Source organism: Cotesia glomerata, linkage group LG6, assembly GCF_020080835.1.
Source record: "Cotesia glomerata isolate CgM1 linkage group LG6, MPM_Cglom_v2.3, whole genome shotgun sequence".
NCBI classification, from domain to species: Eukaryota; Metazoa; Arthropoda; class Insecta; order Hymenoptera; family Braconidae; genus Cotesia; species Cotesia glomerata.
In genome coordinates, this window is record NC_058163.1 from 10,628,471 (window position 1) to 10,640,831 (window position 12,361).

The 12,361-nt window shown below is 26.7% G+C and overlaps 2 protein-coding genes, 1 long non-coding RNA gene and 1 pseudogene across 3 annotated transcripts in view; 1 reads left to right on the forward strand and 3 right to left on the reverse strand.

Moving 5' to 3' along the window:
* LOC123267899 (ATP-dependent DNA helicase PIF1-like) overlaps window positions 1–2,213 on the reverse strand; it is a 4,764-nt gene extending 2,551 nt beyond the window's left edge. The window contains exon 1 of the mRNA XM_044732788.1: window positions 2,140–2,213. Within this exon, the coding sequence (XP_044588723.1) occupies window positions 2,140–2,213 (74 nt within the window). The remainder of the gene's footprint in view (window positions 1–2,139) is intronic.
* Window positions 2,214–4,321: 2,108 nt separating this feature from the next.
* On the forward strand, window positions 4,322–6,571 carry LOC123266941. The gene is made up of 3 exons (XR_006509919.1): window positions 4,322–4,430; window positions 4,523–4,678; window positions 6,405–6,571. It is a non-coding gene; the product is annotated as an uncharacterized LOC123266941 (long non-coding RNA).
* A 794-nt stretch (window positions 6,572–7,365) lies between these two features.
* LOC123267900 lies at window positions 7,366–10,260 on the reverse strand (annotated as a pseudogene).
* Window positions 10,261–10,822: 562 nt separating this feature from the next.
* Window positions 10,823–12,361, reverse strand: part of LOC123267901 — a 6,884-nt gene continuing 5,345 nt past the window's right edge. Inside the window, exons 2-4 of the mRNA XM_044732789.1 lie at window positions 12,175–12,298; window positions 11,993–12,072; window positions 10,823–11,491 (exon numbers count right to left, since the gene is read on the reverse strand). Of these exons, the coding sequence (XP_044588724.1) occupies window positions 11,034–11,491; window positions 11,993–12,072; window positions 12,175–12,298 (662 nt within the window). The 3' untranslated portion in view covers window positions 10,823–11,033. The remainder of the gene's footprint in view (window positions 11,492–11,992; window positions 12,073–12,174; window positions 12,299–12,361) is intronic.

A 12,361-nucleotide genomic window follows, 5' to 3' on the forward strand; every position in this document is an offset into this window, starting at 1 on the left:
AGCAATATATTAAATAATTGAATTCTGGAATACCTTAAGAATTTTTGTCATTATCGATAAATTGATTCAATTATTATTAAAACTGAATTAATTTATAAGATATTGAAAATGAAATTAATTTTTTTTAATTTTACTAACTGCTTTTTAATAAATTCATTTTCTGAAGATATGTGGTCGGCAGATATATGATTTACCGGCATTTTTAAACTGTTCGATAAAATAATTATCAGCTTAAAAAATAGTATTTCCACTAAATTTCTTTGTTTAAATATTCTTAATAATTTGATCTTCAAGTTGTTGTAGTATTTAATTCGTTCATCTTGAATTCCATATGTTTATTTAATAATATATTAAAATAATATTTTTATTTTTTTGTTCAAATATAAATTCGTTTTATTACTTTATTCGGATACTATTAAATATTTCAAGTTAATAAAAAAATCTTGATTTCTGAAATTGTAACATTGAACAAATTTTTAAATTTTATAATTTTTAATTTGTTATATTATAATTTTTATTGGATTCACATTTTAATTTTTTTTTTTTTTTTTTTTTTAAGCAAATATCTTCATTTATACATATACCTATAACAGTATTATGAGTTATGCCTGATTTTAGTTATAAATTTTAAATTAATTTAAAATAAAGAATTTTTTACCTTCGATGAAGTACAGTCGAAATTAAAATATATATATAAATCCGTAAACACCATTTAAGAATTAAGTATGTGTAAATGTAAAAAATACAAATATTTCACGGTACTTTATCTGTATACAACATTATCTTCAAATCATAAGCGCTGGACATGAGATTGAAAAAAAGAAATATGAATGTCGTATTATCATTGATACTTTCATACGTTACATATTGAACAGAATTAATGATTGTACTATAATGTCTCTGAAAATAATTGACATACAGCACATGAGTTGAGGAGCTACACTGATAGAAGGATTTCTCAGCATTAAAGATGATTTCTTTGTATTTAAGAAATCATTTCTTAACGAACAGTATTTAAGAAATATTTATTATTATTTAAGAAATGATTTCTTTCTAGTCAATAAACAATTTTTGATGGTTAATAGATATTTATACATATATATATATACAAATATTTATTAACCATCAAAAATTTTTTCTTGACTTGAAAGAAATTATTTTTTAAATAATAAAAAATATTTCTTGAATACTAAGAAATATTTCTTAAATATTAAGAAATGATATTTAAGAAATGATTTCTTAAATACAAAGAAATCTTCTTAAATGCTAAGAAATCCTTCTATCAGTGTATGAATAAAATAGATATTCAACAGAGAATTTCATAAGAATGTTATTTTTAGCAATTTAAAGAAAAAAAATTGATTAAATTCAATTTCTCTTTGTTACTATAAAGATTAAATTGATTTTTAGAACCTCTAAATATGCGCCATTTAACTATAAAACAAGTAACCATTCCCTCACTGTTATTCAATTTTTAAAAAAGTCGAATAAAGAAGTTAAATTTCTTAGTGTATCAATGATACATATATTATTTTTTTTTTCTAATCCAATGTCAAGCGTTTATGATTTAAATTATTGCTGGGTAAAAATATAAAATAGACGCCAACGATTTTAAGTATAAGATAATCCTTACGCATAGGCATTCTGTTTACATATAGATTTTATGTGTAATATATCAGTGATATCGTTGTGTGAAATTTAGCTAGTATAAAGATTTTTCTATTTAAAAAAAAAAAGAAGAAATTAATTTAAGTCGTTGAGATATAAATTTAGTAAGTTTTCAATTTATCGACAAAATTTATGTGGAATTGTACTATACCTTTATGGTTCTTAAAAGCTGGATAATTTTTACTGTTAAAAAAATTTACTTATATATATATATATATATATATATATATATATATATATTAATGAAATATTTCTGGAATAATAATATATGATCAATATTTTTATGCGTAATTATTGGAATGCACATAAATTTTGTAATTGGAATTAACCTGCTACAAATATTCTCTGCGAAATACGTACTTTAGACATGAAGTGTAAATAGAGAGGCTGGTGCTCCCGAATGTGCGGCCAGGTCGTGGGTAGGAAGTTCCCTCACCATGTTATTTCGCCTTAAGTGGGAGAACTTTTTACCCACGATCTGGTCGCACTGCCTCTCGACGCTTGGTGCCGTTTTCTCGATGCTGTTTTATTTGAAGTGTTAACATTTGTCTGTAAAGAATGACCCTACCACTCGTGGTGGGCGTGACTTACACAGCATACGAAGTATGCGTGATGCACCAGAATATAACATATATGGATAAAATTAATTTGATTTCATTCGAATGATTAAATGAAATTAATTTTTTTAATTTTACAAATGGAACTTTTATAAATATATTCTATGAAAGTGGTTTACGGGTATTTTTCAATTGTTCAATAAAATGATTGTTGTTTTTAACAAGTAAAAGGTTTATTATTAAGTAAAGGTAAAAAAATATACTTGTTATGTGTTTGAAAATTGTCAAATGTTTACTTTGAAATTATTTAAATTAACGTGAATTGTGGTATCTTCATAAATTTTTATTTCTTGTACTGACTGACAAAAAATTGTTTTTGATAGTTACAATTTGTTTCGGTAAGAATTTTTAAAAATAAAAAAAAGTTTTTAAAGTAAAAAATTTTTCATGTGTATTAAAAATTGTTTCTTCTCAAAGAGCTCAAAACTTCGTAATATATCAGTTCTGAAGCTTTTTTAGGTCGTACAAAGCGAAAAGTTTCAGGGATGGCCTGCATCAGGGTCAACCGTTCCTGATTTTTTATTCTTCATTTCACTCTGAGGTAATAACTTATTATTATGATGATATAATCTTATACTCTTTTTTTTAAATTAATTATATCTATATTTTATTATCAATCGCACTGCAATACTTTACTACAACACAAATTAATTGTCACTGTTTTCATGTCATTAGTTATAAATTTTATTGAAATTAAATTTGTAAGGGCCAATTTTTCTATCCGAGATAAAATGTAATCCAGGATTACATTTTTTTTACCAGTATATCTATATACATAAAATATATAAATAGATACATAAGATGTAGTTTAACGATTCTTGATAAGACTTTTATCCCGAATTGAAAAACTGGCCCTAAATACTTTTTAATTTTTAAATTTATGATGTTAGTAAAAGAAAGTACACAGAAAATAAATTTTAACGTTTAAGTACATTAATGAAAGTGAAAATTATCGCATATGGGTATACTTTCAGATTACTATTGATATTATAAAAATATCGACGAGTGACTAATATATAGGTATTAATAAAATAGTAATTTCTTTCAAAGATTTTTTTTTACTAGAAATAAAGTGCTAAGATTGCAAATATAAATCATCTGTTATTTGCCTGTGTAAATTAAATTGTGAAGAAAAAAAAATATTTGTTTAACGTAACTTAACAAATAATAAAATTTTATTCATTGATTATAGTTATTTCAGTATTAGTTTAATGAACATAATAAATTTAATTGTTATGTTTGAAACTGTTTAAATGATTAAACGAAGCTCTCGTTTTAAATCTAAAAATTGTAATTGGAAGTCAAATAATAAATACGTAGTTAATAAATCATTTTTGTTTGTTAAATCTTTGAAATTAAAACAGAAAAAATAATAAATTACACTCAAAAAAAATTTAAAACTCATTTATAATATAATTCCAGACATAGTAACCACTAACATTCAAATAACCATAGCAAAAATTTCAAAACATTAATTTGCCTTAATGTTTAATTTTAATTTCTTCTGTTGTCTATGACATAACTCAAGTTCAATAACTTGCCATTATCAATTTCAAGAATTCCCTTTAACTTTCAGTTGTACCAGATAAAAATCCATAATTGTTTGGAAAATAAATGAATTTTTGGGAGAACAAAGCTATTATTTTAATGAAAATAAACTTATTGTAATAAGAAAAAAAATTTACCGAAATCAATTAATTAATTATTTTCATAAAGAACTTATTTGAAAGATGACTATCCAACCACTTTTATAAAGGTGAAAAATTTTAGTAAAGAAGTTAGATTTTGGTAGTATTAGTTCCGATGTACCTACAAGTTACCATAGTAATAACACAGCACCTTGTATGACACTCATATAAACTCACAGCACCGTACGATGCGCGGCCTTCCAACTATACACTTATATTTTTTCAAATTTTCTACATGTGGAATTTTTATTTCAGACACACCGACATAAACTGGTTCATTGTGTGCGTCATGCGCGAGACCCAGGGGAGAGGGCAAATGCTACCCACGATCTGGCTGCGCATTGAGGCATACAATAGAACAGCGCAAAGCATCGAGAGCACCAGTCTCTCTTGACTGCTCTTGACACTCCATTGAATGTACTTTGCAGGGAATATTTGTATCGTGTGCTTACAGAAGGTAATAAGTGAATCTCTTTTTTTCAAAAAAGCTTTAATTTATATTGTTTTGTAACTATATTAATTAATAATTTAAAATTTGATTTTAAATAGATAAGTTGTCAAAATCTTAAAAATGACTGAGGAAAGCAGACGGAATAAACGCAAGTCGCGAAAACGACCTGATTGTGGCAGCGTTGTTTCGCTTCCTGATAGAATTTTCGAAGGATTCAAATACCGTTTTGGCAAAACGCTGAAAGATGGAACTCGGTAAGTCTTTCTTTCAAATAATAAATTAAAAAATGAATAGTGTTTAAAATAGTAAGAAGAAAGATTGTCTTGTCAGTATTTTTACAATTAAAAATCGCGAGACTGCCACCGTCATAGGTTATAAATTAATTTGAATAAATTAATAACATCAATTTATCATTAAAAATGATATATAAATATATTATTATATATTATTTTCGTTCGAAATTTTAATTTCTTTGTTCATGAAAAAAAAAAGAATATTTTACTTTTTTTAATCTCTCAATATACGTGTCTTATAGTTATCCCGGGAATATAACCATTTGTTTATTCCTGCACAATGGATAGATATTCATAAATTATTATATTGAAATCGACAAATAAAAATTAATCGAATGAAATGAATGAAAAACATTATTATTACGGTAAAATTATTCATAGTAATTCAAAATTTGACAATCATTAGATTAGACAACTGTTAATACTGATAATCCACCTATGAATTTTCCAAGATTAATTGAAATTTATGTTACTAAATATTAGAATTAATTATTAATTTGAATTGTTTTATTGTATATAAAATACTTAATTTTTTGAATTTGGTCTGTATTTCAAATAACATATTGAACCATGAATTTAACTTACAAAACGAAAGATTGATATTCAATGATAGAAGGATTGAAGCATTTAAGATTTCTTTGTGTTTAAGAATTCATTTCTTTCGAGGCAAGAAACAATTTTTGAAGGTTAATAAATATATATATATATATATAATATATATATATATATATATATATATATATATATATATATATATATATATATATATATATATAATATATATTGTTTGTTTTTGCTACAATAATTAATATATTACTGAAAATTATCATATTATCCGATTGAAAATTCGTAGTTGTACAAGTAATTGAAATACCGCGAAATATTTTGATAATATAATTAATAATATTTTAATAATATTATTTACAATATTGTAATAATAATATTTATAATATTTCAATAATATCATTTATATTATTTTAATAATATTATTTATAATATTTTAATAATATTATGGCACATTAATAAGTCTACCAGTTACTTATCTACCCCTCTAACACGTCTACCATAACTAACTATACCACTAGACAGCTCTACCAATTGCAAGTATACCAGTTACTTCTCTACCAATATTTAAGTCAACCAATCAGAAAATCTACCCGTTAACAACCTTACCGCGAAACAACTCTACCAGTTTGAAACTCTACCACATGTCAAACTATACCACAACAATCTCTACCGTTAATATCTCTACCGAAATCAATATCAACCATATAAAAGTCTACCATTTTACATCTCTACCAAGTTAATATCTACCAGAAATAACTCAACCACATAACAACTATACCAAAATAAATTTATACCAAAAAATAAGTCTACCGTAATACAGCTCTAACATTTTTTAAGTCTATTAAATTAAAACTCTACCATTTCAAACACTACCAATTTTTTTCAGTAAACAGTGAAGAAAATATTGGTTAACGTTCGTTGGTACAGTAGTGAATCACCAATCTTTAAAAATTATCTAGATATAATTTGAATTATGGCGGCAACTGATAAATCTAATACGATAATTTTCAGTATTAATAAAAATCGGCTTGTTTACTTAATAAATAATAAAAATGAGCAGCTTGCAGTTACTATGCGATTTTATTTGCACATATTTAGAATACTTTTTTTTTTTAAACAGGTAGACGGCTGTATACATACCCACAATTGTTTTTCATTTCTTAGAATTGAGAAAAACAAAGAAAAAATATAAAAAGAAATAATATACTTAATCAAGTACACTCTATAAGTCTAATTATTTTTCATTATGTCAATAAACTATAAATATTGTTATAAATAAAAAAATGATGACAGTAAAAAATATTACACATTTTTATTTTCTACAATTATATATTTTATTATGATTATTAATTAGTTAAGTAATAATTAGATAAAAAATTTTTTAAAAATTACAAGTGCTAATTTTAAAAAATATTTTTTTTTTAATTGTAAATTTAAAAAATAAAAAATCATTTGATATTTTTTGATATTAAACTTTTCAGGATTACCGCTTGGACTTTATCGACTGGTCATTTTATTGATTTTTCATAAAAATCATTTAATTAGATTAATTTATTAATTTATTTAAAATTAAAGTGTTTTTTCGGGATTACTCCGAAATTTTTGGTTCGATCAATGAAAACCTGAAAATGACTTATGAGGATGATAAAACTGCGTCGAATGCCGCCAACCGCGTGAAAATCGGTTCATTTATTCAAAAAATATTGCGATTTGAAAATCAAAAAAATAGTTTTTTATCAAACTTTTCAGCTCGTAGAGCTCGTAGAGCTGAAAAGCATACAAAAGCTATTTTTTGAGCTCGGAGAGCTCAAAATAATACACAAATTGTATTTAAGAGCTCGAAGAGCTCTAAAACGTCATAATTGCAATTTCAAGCGTTTAGGTATATAATTGGCGGGAAGTTGCAGGGATGGCCTTTAGGGTGAACCGTTTTTCTAATTTTTTTTAGCCAAGAAGTTGTTGGAATTTATTTATCTTTAATCCAATTTTAAAAAAATAATTTTCTAGACCTTGTTTATTTTTAAATAATAATAAAAAAAATTTTAAGTTTCTGCCCATTCCAATGATACTGAAATTTAAAGACATTTAATAAATAAATTACAACAAGAAAAATTTGTTTCAATAATTTTATTTTTAAGTTCGAAAAAAATATAAATATAATTGTATCTTTGATGTATCTGTTAGCTCCTGGTGATTGATTTAAGTGCTAAATCTGCAGCATCTTCTGCTAATAGTTTGTCCAAGTTAGACTTCTTAATCTTCAGGACATTTACTTGCAACCTATTAACGTAAAATCAATAAATTTATACTACAAATTATTTATAATATTATTTGTTCAATTATTCAATAAATTATTTATTAAATTATTTAATAATATTTCAAATAAAAACTTACAACAACATCAAGATCCAGCTCAAAATCGCTATCAATAACCGGCCAGTTTTGCTGAAGCACGTCCTTGTCCCTCATAAAAAATCTCTTGCTAAGAAATACTTAGCTGAGCAAAATCCGCTCCACAATTCTGAAGCAAACCTTGGAGTTATTAGGCGCTAGTATTATTATTTGTGTAGCGAGAGTTTTTTCGTACTCCGCACTGTAGGTCAGACAGTTGAGAGAGACTTTCCTGATGCTATTAGTCAGTCCTTGTATTTTGGAAATAGCGACACTCAGCTGCTGAGATCCTATTATGTTCAACGTCACGCCTTTCACGTAATAGTTTCTGCTGTTGCAGAGCTACGCATTGTCTTTTATAAATTCGTCCGTCGTTGGGGTATTTGCGACTTCTTTCAGTAATTTAGTCTCGCGACGCTTTAAAAATTGTCGGATTGTCAGCCACAATCTTTGCTGCCAGTTGGAAATTTCATGGAACGCTGAGGAGAGATAAAATTAATCTTTAGTAATTTAATTAAAAAATGAAAAAAAAATACATAAGTTATAGAAGAAAATTATTTTAAATAAGTAACTAATAAAAAAATTTATTTTTTTTCAACTCCATTCAATTTGATAAAAAAAAAAATATAATAAAATATAATTTTGGTTTATTAAATTGATGACTTTTGTTAAATTGTACGTTACTTTCTTAACTATTGACGATTTTAAAGATATAAGCTCATCCCGATGTTACACACTGACAAAAATTTTAACTTGACTCTAAAGCAAAAGTCTTGAACCAAGGACACCAATTGCAAGAAAATGAATTTCTTGAGTCAAGAGGAAAAATTCTTGAATCAAGATAGATTCTCTTGAATTAAGAAAATTATCTTGACTCAAGAATTTTTCCTCTTGGCTCAAGAAATTCATGTTCTTCCAATTGGTTTTCTTGAGTCAAGTCAAAATTTCTATCGGTGCACACATCAAGAGCTTTGATTGAAGTACCCACATACATTTTTGATATTATATTTTTCATATTTATAAAATACATGTAAATATATAAAAAATTGATGTGGGTACTCAAATGAAAGGTCTTGATGAATGCAACATCGGGATGAGTTTATATCTTTAAAAATGTCAATAGTTCATAAGAAATAAGGTCATTTCTTAATTAGGTATCTACAGATAGAGCATTTTCGTATAAATGAAAAAAAAAGATTTACTTGCATCCGACCAATTTTTGCTGGATATTAACCAGTCTCTTAATGTTGAACTGACCTCGTAGCCTCCTATTTTCCACTCTTCAGCCTGTTTCATTGATTGTTGACGCTTTTGTTGGAATTCTTCAAGGGTTAGTCCTTGTAATTTGGTTAAATCGATGCCGTTATTAACTCAAAAAGCTGCATCTTCTTCGGAATAACCTGGAAAAATAATATTATTAATATATTGGTACAAATTTTAGATTGTTTTTTTTTTTTTTTTCAATCGAAATTTTATAAAAAAATTGTAAAAATAAAATTTTGCTTCATAAAATAATAACTATTGTTAAATTAAACTGTACTTTCTTAAATATTAATGTTTTTGAATATATAAGCTCATCCCGGTGTTACATTTATCAAGAGCTGTCATTTGAGTACCCATATGCATTTTTAATATATTTTTCATGTGTAGATATATACAATATATTAAATGTATGAAAAATCTCAATAGTTCACAAGATATAAGATCTTTTCTTAATTATGTATCTAGAGATGGAGCATTATCGAGTGTAGCCTAAATACTAATCATATAAATACACTGGCCACAAAATTTTAAAATAAATTAAGGTTTATAAAATATAATTCTAATAAAAATGAATTACCTGGAATTCTTAATCGATTATCTCTAAGCTGAGAAAATTCAAAATTTTTCATTAAATAAACTGGAATTTCCTTTACTATTAAACAGATTAAAAGCCGCAGCATCTAAGAACACAGTTTCCAACTCCGGATCATCAAAATTCTTAATCCTAGATTTTGCTAAAAAATTATCTCTAGACACAGCAACAAATTTAGCATGTTCAATAAACTCAGGCCTATCTGTCGAGATATTGAAGCTGTCAAGCTTTCTAGGCAAATTAGTAACCAGCTTAAAGTCCAAGGAAGTTCCAGTGCACTCTCCAATCCAATTTTTTTGAATTTTAATAATATCCCGCCACTCTTTAAGCATTGGCTTATCAAGGACTTGGTAAAGGCCGTGGTGCGAATGAACCACGGCTTCAAAAGTTTCCTCTGAACCTTAGCACCAGAGCGCCAGGAGTTTCCGTTCGGATCTACCTGCTCATCAGCGAGCACAGTCTCGTCCACGGGATCCCAGTTTACAAAGGACTGCTTCTGATAAGCCAACGCGTGGTCAAATAATTTGAGGAATCTCACTCCTGGATCCAGCGGTAGTACTCCGGATGGCAAGTTGCTAATTCGTAGTCCCAGAATCTTCAACTGGGTCTTCATGTTCGAGATGTTGCTCTCGGTCCACTTATGGGAGTCAATCTTCCTCTCCAAAGCCACGTTTTCGGTTGGGAGGCCAAACGCGTCCCAGCCCATTTTACGATGGATTTCATTTGTCATGTTCGACTCCCGGAATATTTATTTAATTAATTAAAAAGATTGTAACAACTAGTAAATTTTTTTATAATTAATTTAATAGATATTTAATAATTTTTAGATTTTTATTTTAACAAATACAATATTGACATGTAAAAATATTAAAAAATTTTAAATGCAATTTTTTTAAAGTAATTTTTCAGAAAATATTATTTTATTGAATGAAATTAAAAAAATATCAAGTTAGTTTTAATTTTTTTTACCAATCAATTATGTTAAAATAAAATACTTAACAATTTTTATGACATTAAATTTAGCTCCAACTTAACAATTTTTTAATATTCTTTAATAAATTCTTTTAAAAAAATTGCATTTTTAATTTTTTTTTAATTTCTAAACGTCTAATTTTACAGCTATAAAATTATTAAAAATTTTTTTAATAAATCAATTATGACAAAAAAAGATTATTAAAAGGTTGATTTAGTTTTTTTTTGATAGTTTTAAATTTGTTAATCTGTACTTGATCTTTTATTTTTCTTCATGTCATATTTTTGATTCATTTTTAATTTCCTATATACCAAAACTGAAAAAATATTAAAGATCAGAAAAATTTTTTAAATTTTTAAAAATAAAAAAGTATCAAAGTTTGTTGAAACTGAACAGTGTAATAGCCTTTTATATCAACCAACGGGGGATAAGCTTTACCAGCAGCTTTCTCACAAACATCTTTTAATGCTATTTGATATTTAGGCACATTTTACACGATCCAGCCATCGTACATGCAATTACTTTTTAATTTAAGTAGTGTACACTATACGTGTACTTTCAATGCGGGAGCGACAAATTGGGCAGGTCGGGAAGAAAGCTTGATTTTCTTGCAACTGACGTTCATTAAAGTATTGCATAGTGGTATTGCAATCTATGCATAAACATAAGTGGTAGCATGGCAGCACTACTATTCTTGATAATTCAGTGAGGCAAATTGAGCAATTGCCTTGATTCACTACCACAGCTTCACGAGCATCATCTTCATTGTCTTCTGGTTGCGCAGCTTGTTCTGGTTGCGGAGCTTGTTCTTGTTGCGCAGCTTCTCCTGGTGGCGCAGCTTCTCCTGGTGGCGCAGCTTCTCCTGGTGGCGCAGCTTCTCCTGGTGGCGCAGCTTCTCCTGGTAGCGCAGCTTCTCCTGGTGGCGCAGCATCTTCTTGCAGATTTTCCAAGTATGGAATTGTTAAATCTTCATTGGTAAACAGTACATCTGTAAAATTATCATTTGTTTAAAATAAATTTTTTTGTTATATTGGTTATGTTTATATACTAGACAGATTTCTTCATTTATGAAAGCTGCAATTTCTTTAACTGAAACTTTCAATGCCCATTGCAAATTTTTTTTTTTATAACAATTTATTTATTTTTTCGAACTTGATATCTAAAAAATTGTCTGTTAAATTCAGTTAAATCATCAAACACTATGTAATCAAACAAAAATGATATTTAAACCTCAAGTTATTCATCAATCTGTATTGTTAAATTGTATTCTTTTTTACTTTGTCAAAATATACCTTAAGTTAAATATTTATTAAGTTATAAAATATTGTAAATTAAGCATCAAATATGTAAAATATATTAATTTAAATGTAAAATTTTCTTTTGCCATTTGGCCAGTTAAGGCTTTGGCATAAATAAATGCAATTTTACAGAGCGCCCAGCGCAGCGGGTGATTAACATCTAGTAATTTATAAATAAAATTATACATTACCACTTCTAATCATTTCATTGGAAATTACGTCCGTTACTTCCTTCTTTAGCGTTGCTTTGATAAAAGCTTCGACTGTGAAGCTATAAAAAAAAAAAAAGAAAAGAGAAAAGTAAATTATTTAATATTGACTGAAATAAAAAGAGATAAGTATATTAAATTTTACATCATTATTATAAACTTACGCTTCTTCCAACAGGTATTGTCTGAGGCGCGATAGCTGTAACAATTCCTTTTTTGGCTTCGCAAAGCTACTGGCTCCAGTAATCCATTCTTCTTCCTGTACTTTTATTATTTCAACTGCATTTCCTAAAATAAAATTTATTATTATTTTTATTATTTTTATTATTATTATTTTTATTATTATTATTA